The 23,048-nt window shown below is 46.5% G+C and overlaps 1 protein-coding gene across 1 annotated transcript; it reads right to left on the bottom strand.

Moving 5' to 3' along the window:
• Positions 1-246: 246 nt before the first annotated feature.
• On the bottom strand, positions 247-19,049 carry LOC105695303 (calmodulin). Its single transcript, XM_012416754.2, has 4 exons — positions 18,735-19,049; positions 4,016-4,190; positions 2,360-2,602; positions 247-1,945 (listed from the first exon to the last, which is right to left on the bottom strand). The coding sequence occupies exons 1-4, from the start codon at positions 18,735-18,737 to the stop codon at positions 1,917-1,919; spliced, it is 450 nt and encodes a 149-aa protein (XP_012272177.1). The 5' UTR covers positions 18,738-19,049; the 3' UTR covers positions 247-1,916.
• Between the last annotated feature and the right edge of the window lie 3,999 nt (positions 19,050-23,048).

Raw genomic sequence — 23,048 nt, 5'->3', positions numbered from 1 at the left:
GTTGGGTACAACAAAATGTTTTCCAAAGCATCGGTAAACTTACCAAAGATATTAGAATAAAGGACGCCGTAGTTTACGTAAAAGGTGTAATAACGTAGAAGCGAACAACTGGTCTGTGACCTAAAAATGAGGATACATTTATTTTGTCTTTTATGATCAATGCGATCTAGGTCACCAGAAATACAAGTACTTCTCATTCTCATTTCGTTCTTTCATATTAAATAATAAAGGACTGTGGAGGAATTCTTTTTTTGTTTTAATTTAATTATATATAATATATATTACATATATATTATGACTGAACCACCGACACGTTCGATGTTGTATCGTTCGGTGTCCTGCTTGCTCTTAAGCTTTTAAGTAACATCGTACTAACGCACGTCACAACGCCAGTTCTCGTAACTCTTGCATCGAACTGGCACGCACCCCAGAAAGTGCACCGATCGATTCTTCGTATCCGTCCTTCTTTCTTCGTGGTTCAAGAAAAGTGGTGTCGACGTTTACGAATACATGATTTTCCTTGGAAGGCAGGATATATTTGGGTGGGAAAAGAAAAAGGAGGCAGACGGCATCTTGTGTATCGCACGCGAACAGGTGGAGTGACATCGGAGCTCGAAAGTTCTTAAGTAGGAATGTCGAGGACTTTAGATCTAGACGTTTCCCTTCGTTTAACGACAAACTTAGTCGTACTCGTACGTAGCAATTAAAGTAGAAGATATACCCACAAAGATACAAACGTAACGGAGAGATGCACCGGTCGAGACAAAGGAGGTTTCATCTCTTCAAGGCTTCGTGGTATTCTGCTACAATTTTTTTTACAGATTTTCTTGCGCGTTACTTATATAAATTAAATCACAAGTCACTACACACTTCTTTAAGTCACTATTGTGAGACATCGAGAGATGCTCCCGTCACGTCGGGAGAAATTGATAATTCACGTAACAATTTTCTACCACGAGTAACGGTCATTCCTATAAAAGAGACTTTTGAAACGAATCCTTTTAGTTAAAGTATAATATGCATATCATCGAAGCATTATAAATAAGAAGAGGAACGCAATGCTCGGTACGTAGATAACATCGGTGGTGACGATAACAAGAGGGAGTAATCCTAATTTAATTTGATACACATATAATCCTTTAAAAAAATGTACACCGGGCTTTGAACAAAATTTGATGAGTTATCGCAAATACGATTACAATCCATTATTGAACGACGCTTTAGCAACCATCTTGTAATTAATTCCTAATTGAAAAAGTGCATCAAACTTTATTCAAAGAGTCTCAGAGAACATCTACCGAACTAATTTTTTTTTTTTCCTGGTACCCTTCCTACCCCGTGCACCTCTTTCTCTCGCTAGCGTAGATCGACCGTGGCTTCCTTGCAATTTACTATCACCCGAGGTTCGGTGAGAGAAAGAGAGACGGAGAAAGGCATCGAGACGGGGGAAAGAGACAAAGAGAGAAAAAGTGTAGAAAGCGGAAATGCAGTTTTGATCAGCGAGTGGTTCCTGTGTATATAACACCTTCTTCTTTTCTCGAGAGACGATCGACGAAAAGAAAAGAAACGTAAATGTAACAAAAGAAAAGAACCAAGATGCTCACTTACCGATGACGCGAATGTCGTGTATGTATGTTGCGCATGCCCGTGTGTATGTACGCACACGGCAAGTGTAAGTGTCAAGAGATGACGGCTGGTGGTATACTCTTTAACTTTAATTAAATCATTAATTGCCCTTATTACTTATCGTTAACGATGATTAATGCGTGTCGAACGGGACGTTGACCTCTCGCGTTAAAGACTTCTTTACATCCTGGTACAAGGTTTTTCACTTTTGTTGGATCGTTTTAGTATTTTCTTGTTTAGTACGTCAACACCACTCCTAGTCGCGAGTTTTCCCAGTGCATAGGTTACATTCACTTTGATGTCATCATTGTGACGAATTCTGAAAATTTCGAATAAACAATCGTCAGTCAAGTGTTGCAACCGAAGGCACATATTTTCGGTAATTATTTTGAAAATCATTACGAAATATATGGATTCAAAGGGCATCGCGATACTAATAATTCCTCACGAACCTTACGAGCCACATCGAAGCTTTTAATCCTTCCAACTAAATTACTCCCATTGTGCTTTCTGAACTTTTTTGCTCATTTCCTCCCAGCTTACTTCCCCACAAAACAATTCCCCATGGAACAATTTCAGCAGGAAATACCATCGATAATGTGTCGATTTAACCTTTGAACGCTTTCATTGATTGGATTTTAACGCGAAAATTACCCTAAAACGACTACCCTTTTTTCCTCCATGGATTTTCCAAGGCCCTCTACAAGTCTTCGCCGATTGTCCTCTCCATTACCTTCGTAATTAACCTGACCGTCTCCATCGATGTCCGCCTCCCGGATCATTTCATCGACTTCCTCGTCGGTGAGCTTTTCGCCAAGATTTGTCATTACGTGTCTGAGCTCCGCCGCGGATATGAAGCCGTTTCCATCCTTATCAAACACCCTAAAAGCCTCCCTGATCTCTTCCTCGCTGTCGGTGTCCTTCATTTTACGCGCCATCATGGTCAGGAATTCAGGGAAGTCGATTGTTCCGTTACCTGGAGTGACACAAACAAAACCGTAACACTCGCACTTTGGTTTCAGCGTATTCGGCCAAATACCTCTGACGCCCCTTACGAGTCCGAGAGGAAAAAAAAAGGTAAACTCGATTCCATGTCGTCTCTTAAAAGCGATGACTTAACTCTTGGAATCTAAAGATCGAAGATATCACGGAACTCGGGATTACTCAATGCCTCGCGTTCAACAAAGCCCGATTGTTAACGATCTAATTTTCCCGCGATAAGATAAGAATTACGGTTTCTTCCCCGGGTAATCCGACTTGTACAAGGCCAAGTAATTATCGTTTGACTTCTGTTAACAGGGAACACACCAAAACATGAATTTCATTTCAACGTCGAGATCCTGAGAAAAAATACCGGATACGCCGAACGTGTTTTCATACAATTAACCGACAAAGTACTCAACGAATAACGTCCTGAACAATTAAGAATTAATATCATTCCTAACGTCCCGAGTCATCGAATTATTTCATACGAAGGCGACTTCTTCCCGTCCTTTCTCATTAACGCTACGCTTGCAACTTATACGTAATTTGTACTCTCTCATGGTCCTCATATTACAAAGGTGCGGTATAACAAATACCTAGAGAAACTTAAGGTGAAGTGAAACACGTCGAGGAACTTGATCGACGTCGATAAAGAAAATTTGTCTAAATGCCTACGTTGCCGACGTTCGTTTTTATATCGACAGCTAGGTCGAATTATATTGTGTATTGTACCAAATGGCATATTCCACCTGTCGTTTTCGTACAATAATTATAAAGAAATCGAAGTAAAACTCCAGAAATCCTCTGGATTCATGCCTTCTGGGGCCCTAATTGACTGCGGAGGGACCCCCTGCGCCATCTGTGATTTCCAGGTCAATTAAATTTTCACTCCGAGACCTCGTATTACCATCGTTTTAGCAAAGAAGCGCATACAACACTTTTTTAGCCTTTATCCCGTTGAAATGCGAGTTTATCGATTACCAGAGTGTTCTAAATTGTCGTAAAATTCTCCTGACCCTTTCGATTCTCATATCAGAGCCTTCAATAATTGTATATTGATCGAAATATGAGAGCTCGACGCCATTTTGGTTCTGGTCTGGACTGAATTAAAAGATTTTTTTGAAAGATCCAAATTTTGAATGTGTCAGGACAATTCTTAGATGATCAGGAGTGATGTGTCAAAGTTTCGGACAGTTTGGTCTAATACCCTTAAAAGAAAGTGTTGTATCCGAATCGACTGATTTGAAGGATGTTTCACTTCACCTTAATTAATTTAAAGCAGACGTAATCGTATGAATATCTTCGCGATCGAAGTATCCGACTAATTCTGTATGTTAACTATTTGTCATTTCTTAGGGGCGTCAGGGATTCCGTTGAAATGAAAGCGAGTCTCTCGGAGCGGTACCATCGGCATCGACTTCGTTAATCATATCCTGGAGCTCAGCTTCCGTGGGATTCTGTCCGAGAGAACGCATGACCGTGCCCAATTCTTTGGTGGTGATGGTGCCATCGCCGTCCTTGTCGAACAGCGAGAACGCCTCCTTGAATTCTGCGATTTGTTCCTCCGTGAGTTGGTCAGCCTGTAAGCGAAAACGTTGAATCGTTAAAAGATTAGATTAGGAAGAGAAAGTGATATTTCCGTGATCGCCGAGTAAACATTTAACCGGCGACCTGGTTTATCGAACGAAAATCATGTGGCGACATCTTTTCGAGGAGAACATATACATGGATGCGTGATATATAAGAGGAAGAGAAAAAAAAACTGCGAAGAATAAATCCTTCCAACGTGACGGTCTAGATAAACTTTTGCAACTTTTATAAATATATTAACTTCGTTGTTACACGCTGCAGGATTTTACAAAGGTATTAAGTTTCCACCCGAAAGGTAGAAAAATGCGATCCAACATCCAGTGTTACATATCCAAGGCCATGAACGATCTTTCATAGTTTACTCGTGGTCTTACATCACACTCACGTCATGAATGGCAAAAAAAAAAATACACCGACATCGGAAGCCGGTTATTATAGCGTAATACTGACACGTAAACTATACCGTGTTCCGTGACGTACCGCTCAACGGAAATTTACAATTCACTTTGTTACGTTTCGGGTACTTCATTAATGTGCCCATAATTATGAAAGTGGTCTAAGTCAAAATTAAAAAAAAAATGAGTTTATCAGTTATTTCACGCCACATTATTTCAAACTAAATTAATTCAATGTAATTTCGAAACAAAAAATATATGACTTAGACCACTTTCATAATTATGGGCACATTTATCAGTACTTGTCGAAGCCTATCTGAATTCGTTAATAATAGTACGACCAAGCAGGTACTGAAAATCACCGTGAACATATTCTGTATCTAGGTACTTAAGTTTCTAATGTTACTCTTAACACTTCATAGTTTACATCGACGAGTTGGTACGTATCGACAGCCAGAACGTGACATCGTGCCGGATCGTTACCGCAGCGTTTGTACGTCGTATTTGTAAAATAACGATCAAAATAGAAATCGAGAGCTATAGAACGTACAATGATGGAGGAAAATAGAACGCTGGCTGCGAAGAAACCTGAAATTCAGTCCATTTCATTTCTAACCATTTCTTGCAGTCTCTCCTACCGATTAATCCGATGAAAACATGTATATTCCTCAATGACGACATATTCGAATTAAGTTGCGCTATAAAAAAAAATAAATAAAAATAAACCCGTACGAAGAAAAGAAAGGCCAAGGCTGCAATTGCATCGCCCTTCTAAGCTTTTTAGCGTTACATTCTCGACATTTGCAATTTACTCCGTCGCCTCCACCGACTCCGTACGTGAATATCTGACGTCAGTCCGCAGTTATTGCCGTGTCGGTCCTCCTATTTCATCTTTCTCATGAATAGTGACATCCGCGTGAAATAGGAAAGGCCAAAGAGCGTATTACTACTTTGCCCTACTAAATTTTTCAAGTTATACCCCGCCCCATCCGGCGTTTTCTTCGCCGGCCCTCCAGCTACTCGCGGCAGCGAATGCCTGACCTTATTTCCCAGTCATTGCCGTGTCATTTCTAGTATTCCACTTTTCATAATAAAAAGTGACTCCCGCGCGTAATGGGAAAACCTAGACGAGAGTATACGTCCCTACTTTCTACGGCTAATATATGCATATATATCGTCATTCGCGGTTTACCCCATCTACCCCTTCCGGCTACATGCAACGAATGCCTTACATCCTCCGTCGGTCATTACCCGTGCCTCCCTCCAGCTCACTTTCTTTATGCAATGCGACGCGTTAACATGACGTGGAAAAGTCCAGGCGAACGTGTTGAAAAACCCTCGTCCAAGAATACCTTCGTCGTCTATACCTTGCTATACGCAGTTTCTTCCGTCGACTTTCCCACCTACATTCTGGGAATACCTGACACATTTGCCAGGCACTTCGGTGCCCTTCCCTTCGACTCATTTTCTCGGGACAAACTATCATCGACAACCTAGAAAAGCCCAAATTAACGCATCAAAGCTCCACCTCACATTCACATGTCCAACATGCTTTGGAATGGAATTTCTAGGAAGAAAAGTGCACTGTTCTTAAGGTGAAGTGAAACACGTCGAGGAACTTAATCGACGTCGATATCGACGCCATTTTGGTTCTGGTCTGGACTGAATTAAAANTTCGTACAATAATTATAAAGAAGTCGAAGTAAAACTCAAGAAATCCTCTGGATTCATGCCTTCTGGGGCCCTAATTGACTGCGGAGGGACCCCCTGCGCCATCTGTGATTTCCAGGTCAATTAAATTTTCACTCCGAGACCTCGTATTTCCATCGTTGTGGCATAGAAGCGCATACAACACTTTTTTTGCCTTTACCCCGTTCAAATGCGAGTTTATGGATTACCAGAGTGTTCTAAATTGTCCTGACCCTTTCGATTCTCATATCAGAGCCTTCGATAATTGTATATTGATCGAAATACGAGAGCTCGACGCCATTTTGGTTCTGGTCTGGGTTGAGTTAGAAAATTTTGTTAAAAAATCCAAGTTTTGAATGTGTCAGGACAATTTTTAGATGATCACGAGTCATGTGTCAAAGTTTCAGACAGTTTGGTCCAATACCCTTAAAAAAAAGTGTTGTATTTGAATCGACTGATTTGAAGGGGACTTCACCTTAATGAACTAAATGAGAATGAGAAATATCTGTCGATAATTTCTCGGGATGCCTCACTAGCGATGGTTATCTCCTTCTTGCTCTTTACACGCGAGGAATGACAACACAGACACGTCGTTCACGTTTTAAAAAACCGTCCTTAAAAAAAAAAAAAAAACTGACATCTCCTCGCCAAGTTGGAAGAAGACCTAGACGGACGTACGAGAAGAAAAGTCCGAGTGTCCTGGTGAAATTCTCAGGTTACGCCTTTTTTTGTCCCCGACGACGAGAGCGCCTCGGCGATGACGCTACCTACGGGACGGGCAACGGTGCGCGGAATTCTTTTCCTTTAGCGTCGGCCATTAACGCCGACCGCAAAGGCTTCCGGTCTACCACGAGATCGCATTTTACACTCCGAAAGTCCCGGTAAATAGGGTCGGCCCGGGAATCGACATTTTTCGAGCGGTCGAGGGTTCGACGATACGAGGGTACAGGAACTGCGTGCGACCTTACAAAGGCGAGGCCCCGCCACCCTTCCGGCATTCCGCCCTCGGACGAAGACGGAAATGCCTTTTGCTGTTTATAAGCCCCCCAGTCACGAAGCTTCGGCATCCGAAGGGACTTCGATCGTGGGCTGAACTTCGTTCGACCATCCGGTCGTTGAGACCGCGATGAAATGGCCCAGCAAAGCTCAAAAAGAAAAAAGAAAAAAAAAAGAAAAATGGAAAACCGTTGAGAAGGGCCTACCTTTGACCGCGCAAATTAAGTAAACCCTCTTTTGGTCCTATTTCCCTCTCACGCGAGATCGCGATTACGAGACACGAGGAATGACGAATAATTTAAATGAAATGGGAATAATTTATGTGAAATTACTCACTCAGAACTTGGGGCCGAATGTGCCCTTTGGGCCGAACGTAAGTGGGAGATAAATCCCGCTCTAAAAAACAAATGGCTCTTCCGTCCGTACATTTTATTAACAGGAAAGAGAAGACTGAGCGCTCGATTAGCTCTCTCGGTGTGTCGCAACTAGACGGCATTACGTCGCTATTGAATGAAACTGCCCGCCATGTTCATTAATCGCAGACTGCGTCTGCCGTTCTGGGTCTACTATCCTCCAGCTTGGAGAGTTACTTCGAGGAAACGCTAACGTAAACGTACACTCCGCGGCGGAAAGCGCTTATTTATTTAGAGTCATTGACGCATCGGGCCGAATGAATACCCCTTATATCAGTCCTACGAAAGACGACTTATAGTCATCCCAAACATAAAGATAGTTTCATGGCCTATTCCCAGGCTAGGTACCGTCAACTGGAGTGCATGAACGTTTCCCATCAAACGGTCATAAACACGCCTGTAGGAGCGAAAACCAACAAAAAAAAAAAAAATAAAAAAAAATTAATTTAACCTCGTGAATAGACTGCCGCTTTAAAAGAGTCAATTTCCGAGCCTTTTAATCAAATTGCCGTGCATGAATTAACGAAAGAGTCCCTTATCAAGGCCTCGACAACGTTCGGTAAGAGGAGCCGGAAGGCCTCGCGAAAGTCCAGGACGTCTTCCGGAAAATTCCTCTCGCGTGTAAGTAGTAAAGGTTTACGGTCGGCTGACACAATGAGAGATATCGGATTTTCCAAGCCAAAGGTCTAGGCCAAAATCGGGCAATTTGAGAGCCGGCCAGGGCGCCCCGGGGCCGGCTGGATCGTTGCGATTCTGCGGCAGAACGTTGCAGATGCGGACGGGGGAGTTGGGCGGATCGCGGATGCCAAGATGGACTCGACATGGGACCGTTCCAAAATTGGTTTTTCACGGACAATACAGGACACCGTAAGGAGCCCCGGTGTGTACGTGATCGCAATCTAGAGACCGAAGTGTGCACCGTGGAATCGACCGTTTCAAGATACAGTGGGCCAAAAAAGTCTCGATAAGATCTTCTGCTCTGGATCAGGGGGCTTCAAAGATGATCTCGATATCTCGAGGATTTATCGATATCTTAGATTCTCACCGTTATTCCCAGTTGATGGAACAAATTCAATTCTTCATGGCCAGAAGAAATCCCCAAAAAATTGTGTAATTTATTAGAAAAAAAAAAAGAAAAAAGAAAAAGGGTTTACACGACGATTAAAACACGTGGCACGGGCAAAACAGTGATATTATTTCGTTCGAAATGGTTGGTAAAAGTATGAGTAGTTTTTTTTTTTTTTCAATCAAGAATAACTCCAATTTATAAATAAAAAACATAAGGAATAATAAAATACTCAACGTTGGGTTTTGTCATATCCGAGGTGCGGGGGAGCGCAAAGTGATCTGCAAGATTTGTAGATCGAAGAGTTATCAGGGAACTCGGTGAATCCGAGAGTCCGGCTTCGAGACTCTTTTTCCAGCCCGGAGGGAGCACGGAAACGGAAAGCGAGTAATTTCGATTTATCCGCAATATCGGGCACCTCGATACCTGTTCCGCCATCGAGGAGCGGCCGGATCGTTACAACTATGCGGCAGAATATTGCGGATGTAGAAGCCCGAGTTAGGTGGATCTTGAGTGGCTCGATCCAGCCGAAACGAGAGGCCGTATCAAGATTGGTTTCCCTCGAACGTCAGAGAGGTATTTCAAAGGTTACCGGTATTACGAAACCGCCTCGCAGAGGCCGGAAGGTATACTATATAAAAGATCAGGTCTCGAAGGTAACGCGCATTCCAAAATAACGTTACAATAAATGTAGGTTCCAGCCAGAACTATTAAGGTGAAGTGAAACCCCCTTCAAATCAGTCGATTCGAATACAACACTTTTTTTTAAGGGTATTAGACCAAACGGTCCGAAACTTTGACACGTCACTCCTGATCATCTAAGAATTGTCCTGACACATTCAAAATTTGAATTTTTCAAAAAAATCTTTTAACTCAGTCCAGACCAGAACCAAAATGGCGTCAAGCTCTCATATTTCGATCGATGTACAATTATCGAGGCTCTGATATGAGAATCGAAAAGGTCAGGACAATTTTACGAGAATTTAGAACACTCTGGTAATCGATAAACTCGCATTTGAACGGGATAAAGGCAAAAAAAGTGTTGTATGCGCTTCTATGCCAAAACGATGGTAATACGAGGTCTCGGGGTGAAAATTTAATTGACCTGGTAATCACAGATGGCGCAAGGGGTCCCTCTACAGTCAATTAGGACCCCTATAAAGCATGAATTCAGATGATTTCTGGAGTTTTACTTCGACTTCTTTATAATTATAGTACGAAAACGACAGGTGGAGTATGCCATTTGGTACAATACCCAATATAATTCGACACAGCTGTCAATATAAAAACCAACGTCAGCAGCATAAGCATTTAGAAAAATCTTCTTTATCGACGTCGATCAAGTTCCTCGACGTGTTTCACTTCACCTTAACTGCCAAGTGCTACCAATCAACGAGAAATGATTTTTTTTTTTCTTCTAAATCATTTCTTAAATTTATTTATTTTTCAATTTATCTGGTTTAAGTCAATCCTGGAAGTCCTTTATCGGCGGACGATTTCGTGAGAGTCCCTGGCGGTCCTCCTATTCGGAAGGCTCGTCATATCGGGGCTTACGAATTGACGTTTTCAAGAAGTCTAGCCCGGGGACATAGGATCGAGGACTCTGTCCTCAATCTGTTCGTCGTAGTATACGTGGGGAGAAACTTCATTGATAAGCGGTGCTGTCTACGTGGACGGGTCGTTACGACTCTGCGTCAAAACGCTGCGGACGTTGCTCGAGTTGCGTACATCTTGGATGCCGCATCCGACGTCTCTGACCGTTACCACTTCAACTTTCGTACCCTCGTATATAATATATAAACCCGCAATATATCTCCTACAATTTTTACCCACCTCTGTCCACTTTAAAAGCCCATTTGTCGAGTAAAACCGAAGCGCTGCGGTCCACGAATCGATATCTCCGAAACTGTCTCCGCTTTTCGGCTTTTCCAACCGACCATTTGGACATACCCGCAGGCAAGGCCACTGCCTACGTACTCGCAATTAATTGCGCGGTTTAATTTCAAAACAAGGTATATCTATTTTCCGGTACGGATAGTATTTTCTACCGACGATCACGTAGCGTAATACTAGTACGACAGGAGATACAGTTTCTATTTCTATACACATATATATTTTTTTTTAAGCATCTCAAATTTGATTTTATGTCATCACAATTTTTAGCAAGTATGTTGAAAGAAGAGGAAGCCAAAACGTCGCCATAAACTCATGGTGCTATCCCAGGAAGAGCCGGAGAAATTTTCTTCCCAGGGGCCGCAATGGCCGCCGATCGAGTACGAGTACGATATCGCGTTTCACCTCAGGAGAATCGTCATTTTCGAAATACTCCTCTCCCACCCGGTCATGGAGTACATTTAGAGATACTTTATTCGGGGAAGTCTAATTCGGAGTCACGAGACGTGAACGTGTCGCTAGGATTTACCGGCAAACGTTTACCCGAGGACAATGTTATACAAGACGAATGGGCCTTGGACGACATAACGGCCCCTGAACGACATCGTTTCGAGATAGGTTCCCCCGATTATTAATCGAGACCGCAAAGGCTTCCTGTGCGCGACCACGACGCAGTTTAAGGTGAAGTGAAACCCGTCGAGGAACTTGATCGACGTCGATAAAGAAGATTTTTCTAAATACCTACGACGCCGACGTTGGTTTTGATATTGACAGCTGGGTCGAATTATATTGGGTATTGTACCAAATGGCATACTCCAGCTGTCGTTTTCGTACTATAATTATAAAGAAGTCGAAGTAAAACTCCAGAAATCATCTGAATTCATGCTTTATAGGGGTCCTAATTGACTGTAGAGGGACCCCTTGCGCCATCTGTGATTACCAGGTCAATTAAATTTTCACCCCGAGACCTCGTATTCCCACCGTTTTAGCAAAAAAGCGCATACAACACTTTTTTTGCCTTTATCCCGTTCAAATGCGAGTTTATCGATTACCAGAATGTTCTAAATTGTTGTAAAGTTGTCCTGACCCTTTCGATTCTCATATCAGAGCCTTCGATAATTGTATATCGATCGAAATATGAGAGCTCGACGCCATTTTGGTTCTGGTCTGGACTGAGTTAAAAGATTTTTTTGAAAAATCCAAATTTTAAATGTGTCAGGACAAGTTTTAGATGATCAGAAGTGACGTGTCAAAGTTTTGGACAGTTTGGTATAATACCCTTAAAAAAAATGTGTTGTATTAGAATCGATTGATTTGAAGGGGGTCTCACTTCACCTTAACGACTCGAAACTGCAGCCAACCCAAGGATCGCTAAGGAAGACCGCTAATTGGATCGTGAAATGTCCACCGAAGAAAGGATTCGGTCATCCCGTTAAAGCCCACCTGTCCGCGGCATTGTTTTCCTCGACGAGCGCGGCCTTGGAGCGAGAACTATGGAATAATCTCTTTAGAAGTTATTCAAGGCATTATCTCTGACGTCATGCGATATCACCTTATCAAATCGTAGATTTCAGCGGATCAAAATTAGTCCCGCACCCTCGGTCATAAGATTTCAAAGAAAATTCTACGAAGAGCCTTCCGACCGTCCAACCTCTCAACGAGACTCGCGTTTTAACGTACTCTAACCGACTTGCTCTGACTTCCGGTCGACATGCTTCCTCAAGGAAAGTCAATGATTATACGCCAAGGGAAGCGATTTTGTAAAATACATTTGCGATCGATACATATATAAATAAAGCCCCTTCCTCTCGAGAGGACACTGCGCGATGCGCCGTAATATATTTACAAGAATGTACGACATAACCTCCAAAGTTAGATTCGACGTTGCCGTCCCTGGAGTACCCTGGCAGCGAGACCCCTCCCGTAAAGAAGCGCTCCCCTTTCCGAAAAAGTAAGAGAGCTAAGGTCTTGGGGATCGATCCCCGGGGATGATTCCCCGAGCGAGTTACAAGATAATCCCAGTTTATCCGCGAAATGCAAACGATCGATGGACGGATGATGGGCTCGAGAGAAAAAAGCGGCGGCCCCGCCGAGTCGCCGCCCAGGACCGTGGCAAGTCTTTCGAGGACCCTCGAGCATTTGCTCTTTCCCTCGGTACCCTAAAAAGAGTCCATTCCCCCTCCTCTTACCCTCTCCCTCCTCCCTACCGTAATAAAATCCCGATACTCTAAAATATCTAAAGTAAATCCCGATTTAAAAATACAATAAAACGCGCCATAAGATCCCAAAGTCACGCGACATCGAGCCTAATTCCTTACAAGAAACCTAACCCCCAAAAAAAGGGGGGGAAGATATTCTTCGAGACGTTGCCATGGAAGGCATTAATCTCCCCGTATGAAATTTTCCCCGCCCTGACATTTATCGCCACAAGGCATCGGCGTTTCCGTCCCATTATATCGATTAGGAAACAAGAGCGCGTCTCGTTACGAGCGTCGTCCGTCATGGCGCCCTTCTCCCCCCCCAAGGTATTCATTTTTCTTCCCGTCGTTGCGAACGAGGGAGAAGTAACATGCCGACAAAGTCGCTTGGTGTTTTTTTTTTTTTTCCCCTCCGCGAGGCATTATTCTTCCCATCCGACGAGGGAACGGGACAAGAGGAGTCCTGCGAGGAGTGTTCCGTCAATAGCGGCGCCCCTCGGACGGTTCTGCTCGCCACGGCCCTGCCGCCACCCTACAGCTGATCCACGGGAACCACGCAACTCGCGCGCGACTCCCGGCGCTCCGGCTACGTCCGCAGCGGTTTGTCGCAGAATCGTAACGACCCGGCCGTGCCCCCGCCCCGAGGTAGCCTTCGCCGTACCTACCCCACATCCTGGACATAAATATAGGTTATTAGAGCACGCGGATAAGGGAGCGCATCGATCGTTAACCAAACCCTGATCGACATCGATCGAGCCGTGCAAAATAGGGAGGACCTGAATTTACACCGACCTCGCGGTTAAGGTGAAGTGAAACCCCCTTCGAATCAGTCGATTCAAATACACTTTTTTTTTTAAGGGTATTGTACCAAACTGTCTGAAACTTTGACACATGACTCGTGACCATCTAACAATTGTCCTGACACATTGAAAATTTGGGTTTTTCCAAAACATCTTTTAACTTAGTCCAGACCAGATTATCCTCGACGAGTAAACCGTGGAGACTTAAATCTTCCAAATTCGGATACCAAAGTACGCGGAATTAAGAATATTGCAGACTTAAACCTTCCCGTACAAATGTATTAAAAGGACACATTTAGTGGTCCAATTTACTTCAACGAAATCGAGGAACCATCGAAATAATTAACAGGGCTGATGAGTCGATCATCGAGACTTCCACCTACGTAAGAGCACATAATCTAGGCGATACCTTATCAGAGGAAGTCCATCCTGGACACCGTAATAGCCATACGAGTGCGAGGTTAAAACATTACATACTCCCCTCAATAATAATATATACTCCGAAACTACCTATCCCCCGCCAACGGGGACTCGTTTCCATAGCTCTCCTCGCCTCGGGCTCATTAATAAAATTAAATCCCCTTTTGAGCGTCGCGGCATTCACGACGGTGCAAAGCCAGGACTGGTTAATTCCTTCGGTCCAAGGAGGGAAACCTATCCGCGTATCTCGCGGACGTCGACGTTAGCTGGACGGAATTAGAGAGGAAGGTATCGAGGCAGCGTTTACACCCGTGGAAAGGAGGGAAGAAGAAGAAGAAAATGCGCGCGACGTAGCGGGCCGGGGGACACCGTGAGAGGGAGAGAGACCGACGGCCGGGCGGCCGGGCGAGAGCGAGGGAGACCGAGCGAGAGGAGCGAAGAAAATCAATAGTGAGGTATATCGTGGAATGGCCGATGAGCGCCGCGCAACGGACCTCCAGGACGGGGAAAGGGAGGCGGAATGGTCAGAAGGGCCCGCCAACGGGGGCGGTGGCTGGCCCAGCACTGGACCCTACGAGAGAAGGGACGTCCCTTCCCGGCGGAGTTCCCAGGCTCGCGGTGGGTTTGGAGGTTAGGGCCGCGCTCCGCGCAGCCGCCGCGCGCACCTTCCAAGCGCCACCCGTCAGCGGACGAGGCAACGGTTTAACCTCCTAGTTCCACCGCCTTCCCATAGGGCGGCGCGAGTCGATTCCGGGATTAACCTGTATACGTCGCATGCGTGTACGCGTGCTTCCGACCATCACGCCCGAATCACTCGAAAACGGAGAGTGTCTTTATTTCGACACCGGAGTACGTCTAAGTTATAGAGAAAGCTCCGTGAGACTTATATACCGAGCTCTGCGCACCCCTTACAATTAGCGCTGCGCTATATATAATAATAAAAGGAAAAACCGGCAGAAAATATTTACACGGCCTAGACAACGATCGGGGGCTGAATTATTCGAGAAGAGGCGTTACTCCAATTTCCGCTCGGTATGGGGTACCATAAATAATAGGTAATGGTCCGGTGACCCGAAATGTAGGGTATGCACGTTGGGTGTGTACCCAATGCGGCATGTACACCATACCGGACAATCCTACGTTAGGAATCTTTAAGTAAATCGAAGCGAGTTGATGCTTGGCACGTTACGGATGTTTATAACAATCCTAAAAGGGTGTCTACCCACCTGTGCGTCACTTCCTTAACCGAATTCACGGTCTTCGTCCCTCGACTTCCAATCGCCTTAACCCCCGTTTAGTAGCGTAATTAGCAGCTCGATTACTGGATAACTGGAGACAAAGGTTAAGATTTCCGCGTCCCTGCTTTCCGTTTCCATTATCACGACCGTTCCACGGTTACCGAACACCGACACCCCCAACTCGTGACGCAATAACGACATGCAAATGTCCCGCGTTTGTCTTCCAAAGGCAGGTCTTACGCCCCACGGCAACCCCTGCGAGCAATTAAACCCCTATCCAAATCACATAACGTCGTACATTACGCATTCCTCCCGTTATTCGTTTCCCATCCCAAGAGGCGACGTAAAAGGGCATCCTCGACTTAAATGTCTCCGGGGTAGGCCCCGCCCCTGTTATTTTTACCTTAACGATTGAAGGAACCGACCAAATAATTAATATACGAGAAATAACGTTTCCAGGTCCCTGCGCGCGAGAAAAAAAAAAGAATCGAAAAATCTTCAATTTATCCCATTTAAATTAGTACTTCGTTCCTCGGTGACGTTCCAACCTTGAACACGCAAATCGACGGACTACGCCCTTCATTCCCCCGGGCAGATCCCCTGTATTCCTATCTGCCGAAATTTCGCGTTAACTAGTAGGTGCCGTTCGCGCGTGCTTCTCCAGGTATTTGTCGCAAACCTCTACCGAGTTTCCTGACGTCCATGAGAGCGACCGAGCCGCGCGCGCGGACGTCAAAGTCGCGTGTGCGAGCTCGACCCGAGTCGGGAGGGACCGCCAGGGAACCTCCGCACGCCGTAGGTTCTTCTCGACCAACAGGAACGCCACGACAGGGACATACGTACGTCCGATTGGTCCAGGATTCTCATTCTAGCCCGCGACCGTTCACAAGCGGTACAACGGTCCCCGTGTCCGACATCTTCCCCCTGCGAACGAGTTTCAAAAGCGAGTCCAAGACTACCGGGTTAATCGAGAACGAAGTAACCAAACGCCATAAGAAATGGGATTAATTCCCCGTATACCTCGTGGCTCGAGGAGCCTTCGTATATACATATAAAATATATATATATTTTTTTTAATTCCAGGAAAAACCACAGCAGGCTGTTTGAAACGTCGTCGCCTCGTGTCGCGATACAATTTTTCTCGCAGTTTCGTTACGTCACCGGGGAGTTCGATAAGAGGGATATATCGAGGGATATATCGAGGGATATTTCCAACCGATCAGGGCTCGCGATAGGCTCAAATTGGCTTCGGCTAATCCGGACCGATCGAAGGGTCGCGCGCGCGCTGCATGCGGTATCTTCGATCCGAGTGCAGATATACACCAGGCGACGGGCAAGGCTAATTATGTCAAATTTTAATTACCCTCTTGTTAATACCCTCGCGCATATATATCTCGAGAGCCGGCCAATTCCTCGGTAAACTCCTTCGCATTTCGCACCCACTGGTATAACCAAGGATCTCGGGCAACCGACCATAAAATCCGCGCAGCCCTGTCCCAATAAAAGGAGGAAAAAAAATGGCAATATAACGAAAAGAAACTATTTAAATACGATTCTCTCCCCTCGAGAACGCCCTTTCGGTTGGACCGAGAGTTTCGGGCGAAATACATTTTCTTTTTTTTTTCGAGCAAAATACATTTTCTTTTTTTTCGAGCAAAATACATTTTCTTTTTTTTTCGAGCAAAATACATTTTCTTTTTTTTTCGAGCAAAATATATTTTCTTTTTTTTTCGGACCAGAGACTCTCGTTATCACCTCGGACCGTGGGAAAAGTATCAGCGGCGCGAGGGGCCATTTTTAGTCGAGGAGATTGAATATCCAAGGGGACGCTCTGGTTTACGGCATCCAATAAGGAAAGTCTTCCGTCGATTACGGGAAGTATATAAAAAGCTAGTCTTACCGCGGGAAGTCCGATCGATCCGTCGCAATCGAAGGGGGTGCACGGCATGCGGTATCTTCGACCGGGACGGTAGATAAAAAGCCCCGTCCTCCGGGCACGACCGGTTGCACCAGATTCCGAGCGATACGCCCTCTCCTCCCTCCCTTAAAGGGCCACGTCTTAATTCGCTTACCACCTACCTATTATTCCCAATTTCGTCCCAAGCCCGATTAACGAAGCTAAACAACTGCACCTACAATTACACAGTCCCGAGTCATTTTTGCCTCGACGAAAATCCCCGCATAATTGCCTTCTGCACGCGACGAGTAAGTATATACCCCGTCCCTGGAATAGATCACGATTTTACCTGAACCTTCGACGTCAATTTCCAGCTGTTCGCATCACCGTTACTTCTAACCCTGGATATTCGACATTCAGGAATCCTCTTTGGGCCAAATAGTTCCCGAGACGTGAAAACCCAAATCGAGTCCTCCCCGGCGTTCCAAGATGGCGGCGATTACGCGAGATAATCTCGGGATCGATTCTCGAGGTCGTGCGATCAACATTCTCCCGCGGAATCGACATTGTCGCGTAGGGTATTCAAATATTAACCAATAACGCGTCTTCGCAACGGTGAGAAACTCTTCAGGCGAATCCATTCGTGCGGGGAAAAAATCTTTAAGCCGGGTACAAATCCGAGCATACAAAATATGGCGAAACAATCGAAATGCGACAAACTGCCTCGGATCGTTCGATAGACCATCCGAGGGCCATTCCTCAAAATGTCCGTTCATGCCTCGAACGATTTCGTTCATCGCCACGTATTTGTTTAGGAATTCGTTCCGCCTCGCTCGAGCTCAGGCGTGGACCCGGCTTTACGAACTCGATTCTCGAGTTCCTGGGAGCAGGGAGTGGGACGTCGTCTTGGGTCTGGCGTCGATCGTCGGACAAGGGGCAGGCCGATAAATGAAAAAAAGAAGGACCGTTCTCGGGGGGTCGCGGGAGAGCAGAGAGCGCGAAGAGAGGCGAAGGTGCGCGATCGATCCGCCTTAATCGAAGGGCGCGCTCATTCCGCGGCATCTCGGCGGGAGATATATACGGGGGTCCCTGCGCCAACTGTCAGGTCGACGAAGGAAGTCGGGGCCGGCTCCGCGCTCGGGTCGGGTCGGCTCGGCTCGGCTCGACTCGGGCCCGCGAAAGTCAAGCACCACCGGGGCGCGCGGGTCGATCGACCGGGCTCCCCGAGGGGCCTGCGGAATCGCGCGTTTGATCGATGCGGAGGTCGCAGGAGCCGCGCTCGGAGGCTGGCCCCTCTCCGAGCGAGAGAAACGCTCGATACCGGCAAAAATAGACGGCGCACCGATCCCGGCCGGCCGGCGCGCCCCGAGACCCGGGTTGACCTTACATAATGCACCGGCAGGGACCAGTCCGGGCGTGCACGTGCACGCTCCGCGCCGCGTCAAGCCGAGGCCCGCTTCCGGGTGATGGCGCGTGGGCGAGGCTCGGTCCAGCCGGGCGAGTCGAGGCGGGGCGAGGAGGGAACTTACCATCTCGGAGCTGGGCTAGCGGAGCCGCGCGGTCGGTGGCGAGGGTCGGCGAATCGCGAGTCGCCGAGGGGCAGCGGGTCGGAGCCGGGCCGGGCACGAGGACGACGGCGCTCTCGGCGACGAGAAGGAGCTGCCGGCGGGTCGACGGGCTGCGAGCGGCTCCTCTGGGGCAGGTGCGGGCGCGCGGTGGGTCGCGAGGTCTCCTGGTTCGCCTCGAGGATGCGCGGTGCGACAGTCGGCCCGACGCGACGGGAAACGCACTCGGGACAGTAATGGAGTCTGGTCTCTGCGTGCGGGCTCACTGGTATCACTCCGCCGCCAGCGCGCCGGCGGCTGGCGGGCTGCGCGCTGCCGGCGGCGCGGTGGCTCGAAGGGGCGGGGGGCGCGCGAGGGGCTGCGGCCCGCCGCGGGGAGAGGGGCCGCGAGACGCCGCGCGCACTCTCCTCCGCGAGTCGCAGCTAGCACGCCGGACTCTCGAAAAATCGGACGAGCGGACCCGGCGAACTCGATCGGGACGACCGAGGACGCACCCCGGGCTCCCGCCCGCGAGCTTACGCCGGATTTTCCGACCCGACCGGCCCTGCCTCGTCACCCCTGGGTGCGGTCTTGTTTACAGGACGAGTCCGGGCGAACTGAGCGGACCTGTGATTGGCCGGCGCGCACCTGCAATGCGTCAGCCGGCCGCGCGGACCGTGCCGCCGCCGCCGCCGCCGCTGCCGCCGCCGGCTACCGGGTCAGCGCCGGGCTTCCCTCGCGCGGCTTCTGCCCTGCCCTGCCCTACCCTACCCTACCTGCCTCCCTGCTCGGCGAACCGCGCACGGCCGAACGCTTTTCCATGAGCGTTCGGCCCATTTCTAACTGACGGCCGACTCCTCGTCCGTCCGCCTCCTGATCCTTCTCCCTCCAAGCTTCGCGAGTCCCGTCTCTCTCTCCCTCTCTCTCCCTTTCTACGCCGTCCTGCGGCTCGCGGCTCGTTTCCGCACCTCTCTTCCTTGCTTCTCGATGCGCTTCCTTCCGCCGATGGGTACTTCCGGGCCTGGCACGTCCTGCGGATCCTTCGAGCCTGCGATTAAATACCCGCCCTCGGTCTTTAGCGACCCTCGCGAGGGATCCAGGAAACGGTCGGACCTCCCGGAGACCCCTGATTCCTCTTCCAGTCCATCCTGTTTTTCCCTAGCCGTTATTACCTCGCATACTTTTACGCTGTTAGGCGTTCCTTTGATTCTAACGGCCGGTAATCGCGCACGACTAGATTTAATCTCTTAGCGGTTGGTTCACGAGCTGCCACGTAATTGAAGGAAAAGTAATTAAATTTGTAATTAAATTGAAATGTCCGACCTTGGTCTCGGCCGATGGCGCGACTTCGAAGTCCGCTCTGCTCGGACTGCAATGGCGACTTATAGTTTTAATATGGGCATGGACCCTCGCCGCATTGCAGGAGCTTACTTTTTTGGAATGACGCTTCGTTCGAGTCTGCCAAATCTCGCAAGAAAAGGTCGCTTTTAAATCCGTGCTGTTGGTTTAATCGTTCCTGCGTGTCACTTTTCTTCATTTACGAGATGCACGATCGGAAATGTATGTAAGAGCTTAAATAGTTTCGCGACCATGTGAGATTTTACGGACTTGGTATTTCTTTTAAATTAATGTGAAGAGCCGGGAAAATGCACTTGTTTGCGCGGTTAAACGTGGGAACCATTTGCTAATAACGAAATGTAATTATCCAGGCGTTTCCTACGACGAGGGAGGTGGGCTAAAATATTAATGCTTATTGCGATTTATTGGGCCTAATAATATAGTGGATTATGTGGGAACGTATGTGCGATTAGCATCCGCTTATCTTCTATTAACCCTGTCGTCATACCAGTCACGGCCGTCCACAGCCTTGAGTATTATCGATGAAGTTAAATGTGCATGAATTTTAATACGCGACGTTCGTAGAAGTAATGCAACTTGTAAGGAAGTCGTTACAATGTGATATTTCATTCAGACGAGAATATCGCAGTTTTCACCTCCTTGAAACGCGTGCCATCGAGTCACGACCGAGGTATCACTGCTGACTCACTTTTTACGTATACTTTTCAAAGAAACACCGAACGTTTTAGAGTATGACCGACTTGTCATGAAAAGAGGCCTTTGTGGGGAGAAATCCCACTCGGCTACGCAGTTTTCATGACAACCTAAAATGCTCAAATGGCCCTGCTGTTAATTATCTTGAAGACGGCGTGTTAGGGAAATGTTAAAGTGAAAGGTAAAGGTTAAACGTGATTGGGTTTGCACGGTACAAGGTGCTTTGCCAATTTCCTTTACCTCCGGAAAGTATTAAACTGGAGAAATGAACGTTGATTACATTTCTAACGACTTTGCCAATTGTGCAATGAAAGGATTTTAATTTTTTTTTTGTTTTTTTTTTTCCAAGGAATGCACAGATGATTCCGTCCTAGCTTGGTGTTTTCATTTCCGATTGTAATAAAGACGGAATGGAAGGAAAATGTCAAGGTAAAAGTCAACGGGTAAACGTTAGTACGTACATTCGCAAGATATGTCATGAGGATTTTATTTTAACCATTTTAAATCGGATATTATTAAATTAACGCAATATGCTGTGAAAACGTTGCGCTTTATTTGGTTCGTAATGTCCCTCCTTTAAAAATTGTTCTTATCGTGGAAATTTTAATACAAGATAAATGTACAATACAAAATAAATGTACTACACTTTTCTACTAATCCTCATGCTTGATACTGCGAATTTATCTTTTGAAACGGTAGGAAACTTCGAAACTCGGTCGTTATGTATATATTTTTTATATTTAAATTCGAAACGTTAAGATAACGTTAAAAAGGTGAACTAGGCACGCCATTACGATTGCACGATACACGGTGCTGTAACAATTCCCGGCCCTCGGGAAAGATTAAACTGCAGAAGTGAATAGCGAGCACCTTTCTATCCATCCTACCCTACTGCATAATGAAACCGCAGCGAACTCCGAACATTTTATCGGAAAAGATTACGGAGATAGAGGAAACGCTAATTGTAGACGTATTAGATTGCCGTACGAACCACTGTACCACGTTCAGCAAAATACTCCATTTAAAGTCTACAGAAGGATCGGTACATTGCCATTCAATTTCCTATTAAAACCGTAATCTGACACATTAATGAAACAGTCACTTTTTATTTAATGTTTATGTACACTTTTTTTAAAAATAATACCCGCTCAAACCAACGTGACATTCATCAGGAATAGATAAGAACTCGAGTTTTATAAAAGAAAGTGAAACGTTTGCAAAAATTGGAAGAGATCCCTTTAATTACCTAACAGCATGCGACAGCTTTTTATGAACTCGATAACCACAGGAGGGTGCTATTGAGTATGATAGTTATCAGTTCGTATAATACGTACTCTAGTTCCTGGACTCATTAGGCGAGGGAAGTTAAACGAACTCCTTACAAGAGACCCCACCAAATTCGCCTGATTAAATTCCTGAAACATGAGCGTAACGTATCGGTCAACTTCCCTCCTCCATGAACCCAACACCGAAGATTTATTTCCTTGCCATTTCCATGCAAATGTCCTTGCACTGAAATTATAGCAACCGCATTCTTCCGCTGCTATAACTTAATAAAAAAAAAAAAGAAAGTGAACATTTAGGGTTAAAAGCTGGATAGAATTGTCGAGGATTATTTCTCTCGGGGAAATCTTGCAAGGATTATTGCCGGCGGTGTTGACTACGGGAAAATTTCCCCGTGTCGGGGAAATTAGTTGAAAGCGAGTTTTTCTACCGTAGGGAAGCCACTAGAGGGTTGCTCGCACCTGCAGCTAAGAGCGAGGCCAAGATGTCGATCGCGCTCCCCGAGGAACAGGTGCGCGGGAAGATCCGCGTTAAAGTAAGGCAGCCAAGGGGCTTTAAAATGGCACAGGGTTAATGCATTTTCTAGCCATGTAGGTGGACCGGCGAGTGTCATAACGAGGGGCTCCCTAAGGTTCTCTCAAAGAGGCCGAATCGCATTTCCGTTCGTTACCGAGACGCGCGGAAAGGACAACGCGTCGGGTATTTTCTAGGCGGTGCTTCCATTCGTTCCGAGCCTGGCTTTTCCGTCACTCCGTAAACCAATCGCTCTCACTTAAACATTATAGACTCGCCACGATGTTTTCCACCCTGTGTCGGATAAATTCAACTAAAACGCGCCAAGCATCCCCGACTATTGACCCACATTCGGAGCAATTTCCGAGAGGTTTCAGCATTGCCGCATTGTAATTCGCGCAGAATTCTAACGCGTCTCTCCTCTATCTCCACTCCTTTTTCAGATACTTC

Source organism: Orussus abietinus, unplaced genomic scaffold (assembly GCF_000612105.2).
Source record: "Orussus abietinus isolate OABI.00-Male unplaced genomic scaffold, Oabi_2.0 scaffold106, whole genome shotgun sequence".
NCBI lineage: Eukaryota > Metazoa > Arthropoda > Insecta > Hymenoptera > Orussidae > Orussus > Orussus abietinus.
The sequence above is the reverse complement of the archived record's forward strand: the minus strand, read 5'-3'. Positions and strand labels throughout refer to the sequence as shown.

Excerpts from the sequence above, each read along its gene's own strand:
- LOC105695303 (XM_012416754.2), bottom strand. Across the intron at positions 2,603-4,015 it reads TAACGAAGTCGATGCCGATG|GTAACGGAACAATCGACTTC; the intron begins GTACCGCTCCGA and ends GTGTCACTCCAG. Across the intron at positions 1,946-2,359 it reads CGGTCAGGTTAATTACGAAG|AATTCGTCACAATGATGACA; the intron begins GTAATGGAGAGG and ends CGAAATTTTCAG.